The sequence below is a fragment of the Aythya fuligula genome, chromosome 9 (assembly GCF_009819795.1).
Source record: "Aythya fuligula isolate bAytFul2 chromosome 9, bAytFul2.pri, whole genome shotgun sequence".
NCBI lineage: Eukaryota > Metazoa > Chordata > Aves > Anseriformes > Anatidae > Aythya > Aythya fuligula.
The window spans coordinates 25,505,257-25,523,787 of record NC_045567.1 but is presented as its reverse complement, the minus strand read 5'-3'; the positions used below and the strand labels follow the sequence as shown (position 1 = coordinate 25,523,787).

General features: G+C 43.4%; 1 protein-coding gene across 1 annotated transcript in view; it reads left to right on the top strand.

Annotated features, from left to right (window-relative positions):
- Nucleotides 1–1,246: 1,246 nt before the first annotated feature.
- Nucleotides 1,247–18,531, top strand: part of ARHGEF26 (Rho guanine nucleotide exchange factor 26) — a 48,199-nt gene continuing 30,914 nt past the window's right edge. The window contains exons 1-5 of the mRNA XM_032193304.1: nt 1,247–2,266; nt 3,640–3,679; nt 5,054–5,199; nt 10,730–10,786; nt 14,409–14,569. Coding sequence (XP_032049195.1) covers nt 1,247–2,266; nt 3,640–3,679; nt 5,054–5,199; nt 10,730–10,786; nt 14,409–14,569 — 1,424 coding nt within the window. The remainder of the gene's footprint in view (nt 2,267–3,639; nt 3,680–5,053; nt 5,200–10,729; nt 10,787–14,408; nt 14,570–18,531) is intronic.

Below are 18,531 nucleotides of genomic sequence, written 5' to 3'. Positions count from 1 at the left end.
TAATTGTGGAACTAAATAAACACTTGTGCTGAATGCTCTGCATACTGTGACGTGATAGCTTGTAAAACAGATTGCCAGCTGGGACCCTGCCTGCAGCGAGCCTCCTGCCCTGGTCAGAGTGGTGCTGGGGCAGTCAGCACCGTGTCCTGGGTGCTCCCCACAACCTGTGGGTGTCCTGACCCTCGAGGCCTCATCTAGGTCCTGCCTGCAGGTGAGGGGCCGAGCACACGCTGCCCCCACACGAAGCACGTGTGCAGCTTTTCTTCTTAAATCCCACTTGATTCTTCTAACTTACCTAATAGCACAGGTTTTGCTGACATTTGCCAGAATTCCCAGTAAATTCACCATTCATTTCTCATTTTCGTACCAGAAAGCCACTCCCTGCTTTCCCCCAGCACCTGAGCACCCAGTGAAGCCGTGGCAGGAGCGGCCGGGCAAAAATCTGGTGTCCCCTGGGGGCTGAAGGGGTGGCAGGGCGGCACCAGGGCTGCCCACAGCACGAGAGGTGAGTCCTGGTGCATTCCTCGCAGGATTACCACAAGTAGTAGGCTTTGAGGAAAGGCCTGGAGCACCTGCGGGCTGCCCAGCTCTGCCATCTATCCCAACTGGTCTGGGTGCTGCCCTCTCCCCACTGAACTTAGGCGCTCTGCGGACCTGGCAGCCCAGGGGACACCCGTCTTTATGTTAACAGCGAGGGGAATTAATTCGTGTTTTGGTGAGGTGTGACGCCGTTTATTCACGGAGAGGCCCCTGTGCTCTCAGAGCCGGCGCTTCACCAGCCCCGGGGCCCTGCGGGGAGCTCCCGGTACCTGCTGGGCGCAGGCCCGAGGGCGGAGGGCAGGGGAGGAGCCGCGCGGCGGGGCCGAGCCGAGCCGAGCCGGGACAGCCCGCAAAGGGCTGCGGAAAGGCCGGGACCGAGCCGCAGGTGGGGCGGGAGGCGGCCGCCGTAACCCCCCCACAACACCTCCAAAGGCCGGGGGGGGCGCCGCGATGAGGTGAAGCCTCCGGGGGCCGGGGTGGGGGGGGCCGGGGCGGCAGCGGGGCGCTCGCAGGTGGGAGCGGAGCCCGGCGGCGGGGAGCGCGGCCCCGGGGGTGCGGGCGAGCCGGGGCAGCTCCTGCCCGTGCCGGGCCGTCCCCTCCTCCGCTGGCCCTGCGCCTGCCGTGCGGGGTTTTGGCGGTGTGCTGAGCTGAGCTGAGCCGAGCCGTGGGGCTGCTTCCTCCTGGAGGCGGCGGCGAGGAGCCGGCGATGGACGGGGGCAGCGAGGCCGAGCTGGGCGGCAGCAGCGCGGCGCCGCTGTGGAAGAGGAGGGCGACGCCGCGGCAGCACGGCCGGGGGGGCAAGCCGCGGCCGCAGTCGTACCAGAGCCCCAGCGGGGTGCTCGTCACCGACTTCCCGGTGGAGGACAGGTGCGCCTTCACCGTCACCCAGCCCGCTGAAACCATCAGCACCCGCCCGCCCGGCGCCGCGCCCCGGACGGCGCCCCCCTGCTTCGGCTCCGGCTCCGAGCCGGCACCGGCGCCCAACGGGACCCTGCGGCCCCCCGGCTGCCCCGAGCAGCCCCCTCGCCTCCCGTCGCCGGTCCCCGCCGGCCCCCTCGGGCTCGCGGAGAACGGCACGGCCGCCCCGCAGGGCCGGCAGCCGGCTCGGGGATCCCGGAGGGCTCCCAGCCCGCGGCACCGGAGCGCCGCAAGCCCCGGCCCGCAGCTCTCGGCCGCTGGAAATGAGCGCTCCCCGAGCGGCGAGCAGCCCGGGCAGCCTTATAAGAACCCCGAGCAAGTGCCAGCGGGGCCCGCCGCCGTCTCCCGGGCGATTTCCCCGGAGCAAGACTTAACTCCTCAGGGCCCGGCCCCCGAGGGGCAGCTCCCGGAGCAGCCAGCCGTCGTCCTGAGCACCAACAGCCCCGCTGCGCTCAAAGTGGGCAAGCAGCAGATCATCCCCAAGAGCTTGGCGTCCGAGATAAAGGTGACGAGCAAAAGCGGCGGCCACAATGCGGAGGCGAACAGGAGGGTGCTCAAGGTCCGCAGCATGGTGGAGAGCCTCAGCGTGCCCCTGGTAGCCGACGCCGAGGAGGAGGCCGAGGGGGACCTGGACAGCCCGGGGGCGCTGAGACGCGGCTTGCGCTCCACCTCGTACCGCAGAGCCGTCGTGAGCGGCATCGACTTCGACAGCTCGTCCAATTTCAAGAAAAAGAACAGGATGTCTCAGCCCATCCTTAAAGTGGTTGTTGAAGATAAAGAGAAATTCTCAAGCTTGGGGAGGACAAAGGTAAGTTGTGCTGAGCAGTGAGTGACAGATCGCTTTGAGTGTTGTAGACTGCATGCTAGAACAGGGTGCACTCTCTAGTTGTCCATAAGTGCTTGTTTTTATTCCTGTTTTTTTGCTAGCAACAGCCTTTTTGTAGTCATTGGTGAGTCCCACAGATGACTTATACGAGTGGTGCTTCCAAAATGAAGTGGCAGAGACCTCAGGGACACAGTTCTGTTGAAATCTAGGCAGCTCAAAAATGTGGTAATAGCAGCCTCATGCTTGCATTTCCTGCTGGATTCCCCAGCACGTTTAGGTTTAGTTTCACAATCAAATTGATATTATAAAACCTGTTCCCCAGAAAGTATAAACAGGAAAAAAAAAAAAAAGAGTCAAATTGAGTTTATTATGTCCTGGCTGTAAGAGAAAATGGACTGACAGAAAAATAAACTTACACCCTACGATGGCTGAGACATTACTGTAAAAGTACTTAAAAAAAAAATCAGTGTGGTTTTTAAATTGACAGAGCCACTTTGATTATCTTTTTTTGTGGCTTAATTCCAACACCTGCAAGTTACTTTTTTGTAAACATCCTGGTAAATTTCCGAAGAGTGTTTTGGAAATGTGTTATAAAGTACTCCAGGCAAAGGGCTAGTGCTGTACCTGTTAAAATAATTATCAGCTTTTTGACAGTTTTCAGCCAAACTAAAAATTACAGAAGTTTTTGTGAAAATGGGACAAGTGGTAAAATAGCAATAGATCAAATTGTGAACTACTGAGAAAGGAGCTTTTTTGGTACGGTTTTGGTAGTAGACATTTATCAGTAACAGTAAGAAGCTGTTTAAAGTAGGCTGCTGTGATATTGCCCTGTCTTTACACACAAAACTCTTTCTGCCAGTAGCACTTTTGAAATTGACTACGTAGACCCAGATTGTTGCACCAAAACAACTGTTGTATTTCAAAGGTTTGTCTTGCTCATTTTGTAAACATTCATTTACAAAATGCCTAATGTGGTTGTTCTTTGCAGAGTGTATGGAATGCTTTAGACAGCTACTCAGATCCCCTCAGATCACCTTAGAGCCTTGCAGCAAAGCCCAGAGACAGTGAAATGAGTTACAAGTTCGCTGAGCTCTTGTAAAGTTAGTATGTGTTACGCTTTTGAAAGCATAAAAACAATAAAACATTCAGGACAAATATATAAACAACATATGCATAGAAAAATCTGTGGTAGCTTTTCAGTTTCTCTGATGAAACAGTTGTTTCCACAAATACTTCTCCAACATAACAAGTTTATAGATTAAGGCCTTTAATTTGGAATAAAGTGGAAGTTGTTGTTATTGTTGATTATTTTTCTTCTTTTAATGTGTATATCTCTTTCCTCTTAAATTTGTTAGAAGAAAACGCTGAAAGGACAAGGGACATTTGATGGGGAAGGTAAGCCCTTTTCTGTACAGACTTGATGGGATGCTCAATCACAAGAGAAGTGAACTTAAATAGCATTTTGCACAATTCTTTAATACTTGGTCAAAGACTAAGTATGTTGTTTTTCAGTAAATTGATCATAATATGGAACCATAGTTTTGGCACTGGGTATATTTCAATGAATATTTTGATGAATATGGAATGGCAGGTTACAAACATGCTTTTGTTTGAAGGGTATCTTCTCAAATTAGACTCCCGTTCCTCTTAAAAGAATTGGTTGATGTGTCTATCTCAGCCCTTACAGCTCTATGGAATTACATAGGTAAGGCTTTCCCTCCGGTTGGGACTGTCTTCCTGCCTGTTTCCTGTGACTCCTGCCAGGTGTGAGACAGCTTTTGTGGATCAGCATAGAGGTTGAGGGTCGTCCCCTGCAGCAGATCCCTGAACTGTTTCTCTCAAAGTTCAAGGTCAATGCAGCTTTTTCCCCCTCTTTGTCATAATCAAAAATGCTGGGACCGCTGGAGTGAATTCCTTGACTCCTTAATCCTTTACTTTTCTTGCTACCTAGCCTTCAAGTTCAGGTGTCAGAGGATCACTGCCCATGTATCTGCCCTTTCATGCTATTCATTAATTCAGAGCTTTGTCAAGTTCGCTGCTTTTCCCAGTAATTCAGCACACAAAAAACACTTGCCCGGCAGTAAGTCCATGGATGTGTGGTGGCAGTTTCACCCTCATGAGAAATGGGAAGGGAACGCTTCACATCTCTGTCTCTGCCATTGTTGTAACTGACTTAATGCTGGCAGTACTGGAACAGGTGAAAAGCACGTTTCATTTTCAGATTCATAGGCCCCATGCTTATTCAAGCAACCTTTGAAGTTTCTGTTTTGAATAGTTCTGACTTGAGATTTCTGAAGTTTGGGCTATTTTGTTCACTTAGTGAAGTGCGAAGAGAGGCTTTAAAGCTGGCAATAAAAGTAGACGTGTATTGGACTTACAATGGTCCTTCCGATTAAAATAGCCAGACCTCCGGATTAGTGACTGCTCTACTGACACGCTTGTTCCGTTCTTAAATTGCTGGCTAATTATGAAACATTGTACAGCAAACCAAGGAAGAAAAAATTGTTGTCTGTTTTTTCTTGACAAAGGACACATCTGTTCTTTAATTCAGTCAGTGTGGATCTTTTTTGGTAGTGGTACAGTGATCCATTGTTACTGTACTGCACCATTGTCCATCCTAAATAAGATACTATCTTTGTCTTTTGGAGTTTGTGAACAGCACATTGACGTTTTCATTTCTTTCATTGTTTAAATGTTACTTAATTTTTTTTTTGAAAGCAACTAAGCTAACTTTCTAGCAATTAATGACATGCTGTTGTTGTTTTATAGAAAACAATGTGTTATATCAGAACTATAAAGAAAAAGCGCTGGATATAGATTCTGATGAAGAGTCTGAGCCCCGAGAGCAGAAATCAGATGAAAAGGTTGTTTTTCACTATAAGCCCCTGAGATCAACGTGGAGTCAGCTGTCAGTTGTGAGTATTAAGTCATTGCACAGCCAGCCAAACAGTGTCTGAGACTGTACTGAAACAAGTCTTTTTACTTGCTACTGGAATATTCAGCTGAAGTTTTTCTTCTTTTTTTCCCTTCTTGTATTTTTTGCAAAATACAAGGTGGTACGTTCTCTTACCAACACAAAGTATTCTGGATATTCTTTTAGCAACAGATTTGCAACTGCTCAAATGTTACCAATCAAAATCTTGGGCTCTCAGTTTAGCTTTTACTGAGGTTTTGTGTAAAGTAACTCCAGCAGCTTAAAAATGCATAAGTCATGTTTTCTCCATCAGTTTTAGTAGGTGTAGACTCATGTTCCTGCCAGAATCGTTTTCCCTGGTTCCCTGACATCTCCCATTTTCATTTGCTGGCACAAGTGTTTGTAGGCTCATGTGGCCAGGCAGCAGACTGGTTAGAGGATCTGAGTTGAAATTAACAAGAAAAAATGTCAATGTAGTTTACAGTGAAATTAAATTGAACTTTGAAACCCAAATTCCTTTGCATTTCATAATCTTAGCGTTTAAGATACATTTTTTTTTTTTTTTAAATATGTGCTGGATGGAATGATCAAGCACACCTCTTTTGTTTGCATGTTCAGTATAAGCCTTTCTACTTTCCACAGTCCCCAGAAATGGTGGCTTAGGCCATGCCTGATAGTGGTGGCAGCCATGCCAGTGCAGGTCCTAGAAAAGCTAGGACTTAGGCTAATGTGTATCACTGCATCAGGCTGTTCTGAATGAGGCACCACCAGAAAGCCTTAAAAGGTAGATTTAACTCCTAACAGCATGTGAACTTGAAGTGGAATATGTGCTTTATGGTTCCTTTCAATAAGTTGGGAGTGGTAGGGATCAAACCTTAAGTAGCAATCTTATAAGAACAACATGAAAGTCCTGATCAGTTATTGGTCTTTGTTTTACGAACAAGACTATAAAATGAACTTTCTCAATTGCATTGCTTGCTAAGACACAAATTTAGCAATTCTTTTTTTTTTAAAAAAAAAACAACAAACAAACAACAAACAAGTAAGAAAACACCATAATTCACTAAAAATGTGAATCCTGTTAAAGGCTTTAATTAGTTACAAACAAGTTTCTGCTGAAATACTCGCAGTTGCTACAAGCCAACTCTAAATTTATTGACTGCATATATGTAATGGAAAGCATTTAATAAAGCTATTCAGATGGTAGTATTCTGCTTTTGTTAGCAAAGCCTATTTAGCACATGCAGCGGGTTTTTCTTAGCATTGTTAAACAAAGTAGCATTGAGCTCTTTTAATCATTACTGTGATCTTGCTAGCATCCCTGCTGCTAAGCAGGAAAATCAATGATACTAAGTGATAATTCTGCAGGCTTTCCTGGTATGCATATTTTTGAGACCAAAGAGTACAAATTCTGTGTTTCTATGGTTAATTTTATCTTTTGATCATTTCTGTGGTTTCTGGGGATAGCCATAAATTTATTTTTTGTAACCTGTAGAATGTAGAACCTCTCATCTCTATATATGACATAGGAAAGGATTGTTATCATACCACATGGTCACCTAAAGTATTTGACAGCTGGGGCCATTAGCTATGTATACCCTAATAAACGAGTAACTAAGGCTGAATAAGCTCTGCAGGCTATTTAGACTGTTTAGCAGAGCTGTCTGAGAGATGTTGACAGTTCAAGGTATTGAAATATGAATACCTCATTGATTCAATAATTATAAAGAAGCCAAGACAAAGTGGTTTTAAAAATATTTGCTTTGAATTTTCTTTCAACAAATTGAGTATTTGAAATACAGTTAATTTTGCTTAATACTACAAAAAAGTTTGTTTCTTATGAAGTCAAATTAGTATTCTTCTGCCTTCTAGGCAAACTAGCAGTTAAATACTCAAGAGCCGGAAAGAATGATATTCAGTAATAATAATAATTGTGAAAACACTAATTTGTCTTGAGACCAAAGCAGCACACAGACTGGCTCAGTCAGAGAACCACTGGTGTGTCATGCTTACGGTTACACGAACCAGACTTGTTCTTTCCCGTTTCGAATGTGGCAAACTTGTTTAGTGTCCTTACTTGATTTACAAGGCTCAAAGTGGGAAGTATATGGGAAAAGGTAGTGCACTGTGAAAATAGTGTGGGAACCTGCAGAGCTCCCGGCGTCTCTGTTTACAACTCTCTGGAAAAGTTATGTGTTGTCATCGCGTGTTAAACGGGAGTGCTGAGTTGTGGCAGGAGGTTGCTGGGGAATGTCCAAGTACTGGGTTTCAGCGTGTGGTAGGGAAGAAGCATGGTGGGTTTATGGTACTTGTTAGCAGTGAATACGCTAGGAAATCGGGGGGGAAGGACAACAGAGCGACTACCCCATCTCTGTGAGTGGTTTCTTGGGCAGCCCAGGCCTGACAGCTGGTGCAGCTCCGACCAGGCTTGCTACTGGAGGGGGTGAGGGGTTGTGAAGCCTTCATGTATGGAGTTGTCAAAGCCTTTAGACTATATTAAAAAAGCTTTTCCTCACCTCTTGCAGCATGCAGACACCTGTGAAAGTAAAACTGAGCTGTTCAAAGAACATTTAAGGACTCTGAAGTAGGGTGGTGTTTACACCCAGTTCCTTTCAAATTGCTCTCTTGACCCCTCTTCCTCTTTGGGTTCCTGCTGCAGATCAGGCAGCAGGCAGGGGCTGAGCAGGTGACCAGTTTAAGGGCCAGCTTACCTGCTGTCTCTGCGCCTTCCAGCTTTCATCTGTTCATTCAAAATTTTAATTTGGGAAGAATGAACAGTATTTCCAAAAATACATTCCAAAAGCTTCTTGCAGTACGTTGTTGGAATTCACTGCAGATCAAATGCACTGATACTACCTTGTGTGTCAGGTTAAATGTATTTAATTCCCAACAAATGCAGCAGTCTGTTTGGGATAATAAAGGTGTGTACTTCACATGCAGAGAGCAACAGGCTCAGTTAGGCTGGAAGGGACATTGGCTTGGGATCAGCTGTCCCAGGCTGTGGCTGCTCAGGTTTTGTGTATGTCCACAAGCTGCTTTGGGGCTTCCACCACGTCTGTCTGGACTGGGAATGTAAATGCCTCTCCTGCCAGCTCCTTACCTCTGAGCCCGGAGAGTATGGTGCATGTTTGCTTTTCATTTGACTGCCCATGCTGCTCAGGTTCTCACAAATACTCATCAGATTTCATTTTCTGATCTTTTTTCTCTGGTGTGCAACAAGTATGATAGAGATTTTTCTCTGCCGCTCAAAAAGCTGCTGCAGGTTGCTCTTCTGAGCTGCTCTGTGACCTTTCCACGGCTGCTTCTCCTCTGTGGTATCAAACAAAACTATGTGTTTTTACTGTCAAGGATTTTCAGGGCTCCCTTGTCCTTCAGTGTCAAAAGGATTATGTTCATTTTGGTTTATGGTGTAGCCACTCCAGCATATTTCTAAAATATTTATTGTAAGTTCTTTTTTCCCCTCTGTGTAGCTATTTATTTTAGAGGAAGTTCTTGTAAGTAACTGCAGAGTTAACCCCTCATCCTTTTCATCATTTCCTCCTCCTCCTTGCCATAGTTGAATCAGTCATGTCTGAGCCTCTGGAAGAAAGCTGTCCAGCCTGATGGGGAGACGGCAGTAGTAGCTGGAGTGTTTCCCTCTGAGTTTTTTTTTTTTTTTTTTCTTGCTATCTTCTTAGCTTATATTAAGTCATTGTTGATGGCATAGCATCACAAATATGATTTTTTTTAGTCTTTCAGCTAATACACTTTGGACACTTGATTTGATTTGGAAACTTGAATTGATTTTTTTTTTTCTTAGAGTATTCCAGAAGCAATCTCTGTATTTGGGCCTCCTCCTTTTTGGAAGCTTTGCAGTTAATTCAGTGCATAAACTAGAGCTGTTTGCTTCTACAACTAACTTATACGTGCACCTCAAATGCATGCACACATGTATGACTAGATGATAATCACAAACACAGCTTATGTTTTTGGAACATAAATTTAGCAGTTGCCACATTGTTCTCACTGGAAATTTACAATTGCTATATTAACAGGAAGCATTGTAATCTCTTGGATATCTTCATAGGTATTTCCTGTGTCAGCATATTTTTAGAAAAGTCCTCCATGGCATCCAAAAAAGACATTTTACTTCCTCATGAGTGCTTTAAAGCTTTCAGGCTCTTGACTGAAAGGTAGTTTAGTAGAAAGTCAGCTAACTAGTTCTGGCTTGGTATTCAGAAGTGTATGCTCGTGGTGAGCATGGGAACCTGTAACATATTCAAAAGAGCAATTGCTCAAATACATTGGGATATTTACATTTTCTTTGTAAGTATGTATTACCAAGCAACGTGCCTGCAAACTGGAGTGCAGCACCCTTAATGTTATGCCATCTTACTGCTGAGCCTGCTATCCAGGTTTGTGGTGGCTGGTATGCAAGAATAAAATTACAAATCATATATCCTTTAAAATCCAAGGAGCGAGTGGAGGAAGAAGAAGCAGCTATTGATGATAGTACGTCAGGAGCTTTTGGAGAAATTCAAAAAGGAAATGGGAGAATGGAAGCGCATCTGTTAAGTCTGACGAGTGCCTGAGTACCCTGTCCTGTGCCACGCTGCTGCTCCACGCATAGTGCTGTGCCCTGGGCTCTTCCCCACCGCCTGGTTGGTGTCCTGTGCTGGTCAATCAGTCCTCTAGGAAACGCACAGAGCCAGTCCTCCCCTGTTGTTCGCTCTCCTGTGCTTTTTAATGTTCTGCTAAATGGCATGTTGCCCTCGATTCACCCTGGGAAGGGATAAATCACCCTGGGAAGGGATGAACTTAGCAAGTCTGTGGCGTGGTGTGCGGTAGCCGAGCACCTGGCCTCGAGCTGCAGGGTGTGCAGCTCAGGCTGGCGTTCGTGACGGTCCTGTGTGGGGAGCTGGGGCAAACATCTTGGCTGATTTGGCTGTAGGATGCAGAGGGAGGAGGAATATCATTGTAGGGCTGGGGATGGTAAAAACACAGAGGTATTTACTCAGGACTTTACATATCTCTTTAGAGTAAAGATGGAACTTCTCCAGAATAATTCTTGGTCAACAAACTACCTGCCTGAAAAACCTTTAGGTGTGTTTGTTTCACAAATGAAGATGCTAAGATGTTTCAGGCCAACCAGAAAATAAACCTTATGATAAATGTGTATCAATCAAGACATCTGTCTTAAAAGGAAAAAACAGTTTTCATGCTTCAATGTGTGCGTGAAATCCAGGAAGGCTGTGCAGGGTGGCAGTGATTCAGCTGGGAAAGCTGTTGCTGTAGTAATTCTCTGTGTGTCCTGTAGTAATTCTTAATGACTTTTTTGTTCTTAGGATAAATACTATAAACATCCAGCCGTTTAAAAATTTATTTCTCATGGTTCGTTGTCTTCAGAAGTGGATGGATTCTTTATCTGAATTTTTAGTTCAGTACTGAAATTGTTGCTTCTTAGTGCAGTGTTTTAATAGTTCTCCATGTTTGGTTTTGTTTACTTTATATGTTTTCTACAAAATGTATTAAAAATTATTTTTTTTTTTTAGGTGAAAAAGAATGGGTTATTGGAAACAATCAGCCAGGAAGAAAGAAAAAGACAAGAGGTACTTTTTTGAAGTAACACGTTCTTTTTTTGTTGATAACTTTTTCTATTGTTAACTTTTTGTTTTGTCACACGCACGCCTGATTTAATACTCAGTATTTGTTCATAAGGAGGCAAGTTGAACACACTGCTTCCTGTCCTAGGGTGAAGCATGCTGTCTTCTCAAGGGAGAATAAAGAAATGAAACCTGTCTCTTGCTGATGTGCACAGATCCCTGCTGCATGTCTCCTGCCAACACCTGCAGGTCTTGCTGGAGTGGTGCCTGGGTACGCTCACTGCAGCAGGTGTAGCCCGGCTGATGGCTACTCAGTAGTAGACAGAAGCAACCCTGTTCTGTGCTGGACTGGGAAGGTGTAAGATTAAACCTGCATTCACAGAGGGTAGGAGGTGGCAGATAAAACAACTTTTTGCAGTGCCCTTTAGTTGTAACTAATCCTGTCAACAATTCTGAACATCAGTAGTGTGCACCTAGTGTAACTAATGTATGTCTTTCACACTGAAATGAAGTAGGAGCATCCGTGCTATCAACAATACAGAAAACAGCAGCAGTAACTGATACAGTTATCTTTTCTCTCTGTCCCTTTCTGTCTCTGTCCCTCTCTGTTTCTTTTTTGCACCTTTTGTCCTCTTTATCTGCTTTCCCCTCTTTCCTTACTTACAGGGGCTATGTCACAATGAATGAGAGGTGTTGAAAAGAATAGCCTGACCTAGCCCGCTATTAGATACCTGCATTTCTTGAGGTATGTCCTTTAATAGGGGGAAAAAAAGGCGGTGTTTTTTTTTTTTTTTCTTCTTAGTTTTTGTTTTGTTTGTTTTGTTTTTTAATAGCAGCGCTGTAGAATTACCTGCTATGGTAATTTGCTCCAAAATTTCCTTCAGGACATACCTCAGTGAATGTAGCCAGATGAGATCCAGCTGGGGTTTTCCATGCATCATAAAATCACAGAAGGGTTTGGGTTGGAAGGGACCTGAAAGATCAACCAGTTCCACCCCCCTGCCACAGGCAGGGACACCTCCCGCCAGCCCAGGTTGCCCAAAGCCCCATCCACCCCAATACAGACATGTATTGCATATACATGATGAGACAGTAGGGGTTGGTTGGTTTGTAGTAATCCTACATTTTCTTGACTATTTTCTGCTTTTGGGGGCTGTCAGCTGTGCAGCAGTTCAGGCTATGTGTTCTGCTTTTCTGTCTCCTCCTGCTGAAAAGCTTTGAAACACAAGGCATTTATTTCAGTCGTAGCCTTTAGAAGCCTTTAGTCAACATTTCCTGGAGCCAGATTTACATCTCTTCAGAGAAAACAAGTTCTTTAGATGCCTTTTAAATATGAGGTCTGTAATGTTATCAGAAATGTTTCCAGCTTGGCTTTTTTTTTTTTAATTTGAATATTAGAGGCCCATCCTTTCAGAGAGAACCCAAAGAAATATTCTTAAGACTTGGTTGTGCTATCGTGTTTTTGCTTTATTTCTTTTAAATTGCCTTTTATTGATTATTTTATTATCTATTTAAATTGCTTTTTAGTCTTGCATTATTTTGGCTATCATAATATATTGTCACTGCAGAAAAATGGATTTGTTTATACCTCAATTAAATGTCAATGTCCAGCATTCATAGGCACCCCATCCTTCACCAAACATTACTGACTTGGATCTCTGCATCTTTCATCTAAAGAAAATGCATCATATATGTATAGACTGATATGGACTGAAATAATTTTCAATAGACACTCCAGTTTTCTTGCAAGCTGGAAATTCTAACCTTATGCATGTCTACAAACTCCAGTGTGCTTCTGGTCTCTTAAGTTCTGTAGAGTGTCCATCAGAATTCAAGTATCTGCTCGTGCTGATAAAAACCAAGTTAACCACAACATAATTTCATGTGTCGCTCAGACACTGTTAGCAAGCAGCTGGTAAATACCACCACAGCCTGTGATCGTGGTGCGGTTATATATGTCAAAGTTGATCGTTCCTTAATCCTTTTTTATCCTCTGAAATGTTTGGGTCACGGGTAAGAGGATATCCTCTCCCATCTTAGGACATCGAAAGAAAATGTCCCATTTATTTCTGACTGGGCTAATGACTTTCTGTCACCAAACTGGATGAAGTCTATGAGGGCCCTCAGTAGAAGCATAAACAAAGCCCCTCCAAAAAACAATGGGAGTCTGTATGTTCTTCCTGTGTTGAAAGCTGCCTGGATGGAAAGCAGTTAGTCAAAGCACTGCACCGCTCTCGAGGCAAATCTTTTCTCTGTGGGCACAGCAGAGAGAAGCGTGAGAGGCAGATGGGATTATTCAGGAGGACTGCCTCCAGCATGCCTGTGTCTCTTCTGGTTTTATACCTGACTGGGGGAGATCAGGGTTTCTCTAGAGCACGTGCATCAGATGTCCAAGTGAACTCCTCTTGTAGGCTGTCACCTGCAGACACTCTGTCCCCCTCCGCAGAGCCATGGGCATTATCGCTAGGTACTCAGCTCTGCAGTAGTGCATACAGAGTACTTACTTCTCCTTTGGTTTAAGGATGCCTGGAGAAGTTAACTGCAAATAACCGATGAAATTATATGTGCAGGTAATAATGGGAGCAAAGTTGTATTGTCTCTGTGGATGGTATTTTGTGTTAGTAACGTGATGACAAAATGTGGCTTGCTGGAGCTTATGACAAAAGTAGTCTCAGAGTTTTATTTTTTTTCCACTCTGTATGTACAAGAACTCCAGCAGACTAACAGCAAATCAAGCCTAGAGAGGTAAAAGATGCTTAAAAGCTGGAGGGGTTTCTATGTCAGAGAATAAAATTTCCACTGGAACAAGTATGTGGATTTCAAAGTCCAGGAGTCTGCTAGAAGCTTGCTTTGTGTGCCAGCCAGCTGATGGAAGTTACAGTGCCTTTGGTCCTTAAGTGGTGGGGTGACAAACTGGAGAGAAAGTCCTCAGGGGGAGGTGAGGGGAAGTACTGGAGGTCTGCCCCTCAGCCTTAGCTGCCTGCTGTCTGCTCACTAATCACTAAAGCAGATGGAGGCGGCCACCCCTCCTGGCTGCTCGGCCTCCAGGCTCCTATCCCAGCCGCAGATATCTCAGCTTCTCGTATGCCTGCTCCTAACTTCATGTGTTAAGTCTCCACGGCATCAGTGTTGATAGATGACTAAAGCTGGAATTTTGCTGTTCTGCAGATGCTTGGGGAAGCAAGTACTTTTTAAGTAAATAACTTTTCAGCTTCTCTTTTAAGAGAGCAAAAGCTAATTCTGGCTGGTGAGCAGCAGTATTACAATGTGAAGCTTCCAGGCAGACCACAGAAATGGACATATTTGTAACTTTAAGACAAAATAAACTCTCATGGGTATGAATAGGGAGTGATCACAGCTGGTGTTAAGTTGTTGTCCTCGAACACTGTTTGCAGTTGTAGTGAAAAGTCTTTTCAATACACACTTTTTTTTTAAGCGTGAAATCATTAGTTTCCAAAGGTAAATGATAAAACTCTCATGGAAATGAAAGCTTGCATTACAATTTCTAGTTTACATCCAACAACTCCTCTCTGCAACCCTTCTCCACATTTTCCTTAAAACAAACTAAACAAAACCTACCCCCACCTAGTCAATAGTAAGTCTTTTCTTTCGCCCTTCCACTTTGCAGGCAATATTTGAAGTGATATCTTCTGAGCATTCTTACTTGCTGAGCCTGGAGATTCTGATCCGGATGTTTAAAAATTCCAGAGAACTGAGCCTCACCATGACCAAAACGGAGAGCCATCACCTGTTCTCCAATATTACGGATGTTTACGAAGCAAGTAAAAAGTAAGTGTAGAAATGCAAAAACATTTTATTAATTATACCTGACGATTACTAATAGTAGTCAGAATTCCTTTCAAGCACGTAATAAGATGTTGTATACAAAATTGTGTTTTGTTTTGTGTTATCACAAAATAGAGCAGCAGCCACAAGGTTGAAACTTCAGTAAAAGGTGTATGCCTAACACTTTAAGAATGAGAAGTCAAATGTTACACTTGTTGAATATTCAGAATCTTTGGCTTTCTATGGTCTGTCATTGAATTAGAATGGAATTTGGCTCTCTCTCACTGTAATCTATGTGCTCCACATCTATGTGCTGAGAATTTCCTTAACATAATCCAAAAGCCAAGGTTTTGATTTTACTAACCATAGATTCTGGTTTTGTGATATGATTTAAGTCTCTGTTTATTTGGATTATATTTGGATTATACGTGTATTTTCCTGTTATACCAGAGGAGCTAACCAGCTCCTTGGACAGCAGAGCTTTGAGTACTATTTATGATGTATGGTAGTATTGCAGACTCAGGCCATGCCTCACCTACGCTCGTGTTTCAAGAGTCATATTGCTCTTATTTGGAAAAATTTAGCTTTTCTTGTTAGAATACTCTCTATTTTTAAAATTGAACGTTTGTGTTTAATTTTGTTTTGTTTGTTTGTTTTCTGGCTGTGCTGGTTTAGTAAGGAGAGCTTACAGGTAGGATGAACTAGAGATGTCCACTTAACATGATAATAGGTGAACATAAAAGTGAGTTTCTTATTTGAATCTCAGATGATTCTCAGATGATTTTAAAGTGGTAGCCATCCCTTCCAAAACTGTCATGCTTGTTTGAAGAAGTAAAACACAAATAATGGTGAGCATGCATGTGAGTTTGACAGACTGACACACCTTGCTCCTGCATTTGAGCTCTCGTTTCATGAGATAGATGTGCTATTAATTTATCTGAAAATTGGTAGGGATGGAAAGAACATGGTGTATTTCAGTAGGGGTAAGCATCCTTCACATCCGAACGGTTCCAAAGCTAGATGCTGATACATGAAGCAGTTGTGCTTAGTCTCTACAGTGTATGAAATTAAGCTTACTCTGCCCCTATTAAACTGTTAACAATTGAGCAAGAGTTGCATACTTGCCCTTAGGAACTGACTTGCCAGTGTTTAACTTAATCAGTTGAATCACTGTTTACTTTCTCCTGAGTACTCAATGTGCAGCATAGTGTGCGACTTTGGTATCTTTTATGTAAACAGCATAGGAGTTCTGCTGCTTGTGAACAGTGCTGCACATGCCATAGCACCTGGCAGCAGGGACTCGGGTTTCTTTTCGAAGGAAACATGTCTTATGCTCAGAGCTGCGCTGTGGTTTGTTTGGTTTTTTAATTTCTTCGGTGTGAAGTCAATAACGAGAGAAATTGATACAGTACAAATGGGGCCTAATGAAAAGGAAACGTTGGCAGATCTTGCACAACACAAATGCGGAGAAGCCTCTTTTGTTATCATTAATAATTATTGCTGGGATTGTTTAAAATTTCTTGTGCAGATGTGTGTGCACTCACAGCGTACTTCAGGGTTATGAAAACCTTAAACTCTTCAAAAAGTTGTTTAATGAGGTTTAGTTTAGTTATCATTTGCTTGGTGCCTTGGTGTGATCTACAGCAGTACTGGAAGTAGAACTCCTATGGCTGACATAACTAAAAAATAAAAATGTTCATGCTTGTTTTCTTGTACCTTATATCCAGTTTGAAGTAAAGCATGAGGCTTAAGGATGCACTTGGCCTCGTTAAGATATTGTTTGATCTTCTTGGCATCGTACAACTTGAAATGAGCCTTGCTTTGTCTCTATGGAACAAAAAGTACCAGCCTCTTTTCAGAAATGGGGCTAGGGGTTGGATAAGGAGTCTGTCAGGCTAGGAATATTTCTGGAGTCAATCTTCTCCACCTTTTCATCTTTCTTTCATCCCATTTCTTTCCTTGTAGAAATCATGAACTTCTGAACTCTTTAGCATTAAACCTGCATTTAGGGAGTCTAATGTGTTGTGTGAAGCACAAACCTAAGGTAGGAGCCATATAATGGGTGTACATTTGGAGTTACTGGGTATCCCTACATTTCAGCATCCCTACATTCCTTTTGATTTCTCTCCTTTTCCCGTAGCTAAGGTCTTCAGACGGAGGCTGGGTATTTTCCCAGCTTGTAATTCCCACCCCAGGATGGAGAGTTACACGACGGTGGTGTTGTCAGGGAGTACAGGTTACCCAAGTCCATCTTTTCAAGGAATAATACTTTTTTTAAGCCTCTGTTTACCTGAAATGTGACTGGAAAAAGTAAACTATTTAGAGCCCATTTTTTGCTAGACAAATACTGGTGTTACATCCACATCATGTGTTAGGGGGTAATTGCCATCTTTTTAGATAGCTTAATAGACACTAAACGTTAATGAGCCTGGAGACTTTGCTGCTCCTTCGGGATGGTTCGAAGACACAGCTGAACATATTAGTATAATTATGTGTGCAAATAGGTATTTGTTTTTTCCTGTGTTTTCAGTGAATGAGCCTTCAAACCCATTAAACCTACTTTTAAATTTCTCACTTAAAATATTTAAAGCTGAGGTGGAGGGGACAGCAGTATTTTTAGGGGAATTCTTTAAAACCCTTTTGATTAATAGTCTTCAAAGGCAGTGAGAGGGGAAAAAGGAAAGAATGGAAAATACCACACTAGCCTAACATTATAATCTTATTCTTTTTTGTCTGGGAAGCGTAGTGGCTTAAGAACTTGTTTTTCTATAACTTGGAGTAAAAACAGAATTCGTAACTCCTTTTTAAACTTAAATGAAAGCATATTTTGTTTCCTGAGTTATGCAATACTGTTAAGCTATAACAAAACTTAGTGCTCACTTTCTACAGCTTCATTTGTGTAAATAGTGCAAGTGGCTTTCAAACAAAAGCCTCTTTATCAATAAATACCTCCAAGCTAACTGCCACTTCTCATTTTCAAGCTCTTCTAAGGTAGCAAAACTCATCGTTTTGTTACAAAAGTGTCCTAAACTTGGACATTTATCACATGTGCTGTATTTTAAGCAGTCTTTAGCTTTCTTAAAAAGACAAAATAACTCCGAGGGTACGTGTGTAGTTATCAGTGGATTTGGTTGCTCGGACAAAGGTTTAGGGAGCTGAAGAGTATGAACTGATAAAAATGTCATCTTCAGTCACAACTGCTTAGAAGCTGTATCTAGGAACTTTGACTCGGAACATGTTTAATGGATGCTCTCCAGAAACACCAAGATAGGCTCGTAGTGCATGGCAAGGCCGTTTCTAATGGAACAAAGCTGCCTTTGTTAGGAGCTGAATACAGACAGTAAGGACGGTCTCTGCTTTCAGGAGGTCACTGGAATGTTTCTGACAGTGAGTCTGAAAAGCCCGTGCAGCTTACATCGTGTTTGCGTATTAAAACATCCTGAAAGGTGGCTTCAGGAAGCCTTTAATTGTGTATTTGCCTGTACGTGTAGTGTGAGAGCTCATAACTGATAGAGCACAGAAATCACACGACTGGCATCCAGAGCCAGTGAGAGCTGTTAAATTGAGATGTGAACTGGTCGGTATGCCAGAGGTCAGCTTATTCAGAAATAAAAGCTTGTGTAGTCTGAGAATACTGCACGATCCATCTCACGAGTCAGAAAAACTCTGCAGTCTCAATACGTGGTGCAAAAGAGGTCAGTTTCCCAAGAGCGTGCCTTGGGAACGGGGAGTTGCAGGGAGATGAGAGAAATGTCTTGGAGAACAATTGGTCTGACAGGCCAAATCAGCAAATTTATAGGGGGACAGAGAGCTTTAGCTTTTTGTTTCTCTCTCTGCCATTAGGCTAGCAAAAGGCAAAAAGCTTAGGGAATATCAAAAGGTTAGCGCTAGCAGAAAAAAGCAAGAACAAAGCACATTTGGACAGGTTCAGACTGTTCAAACTCTGTGTGTTGATTCCAATAGAG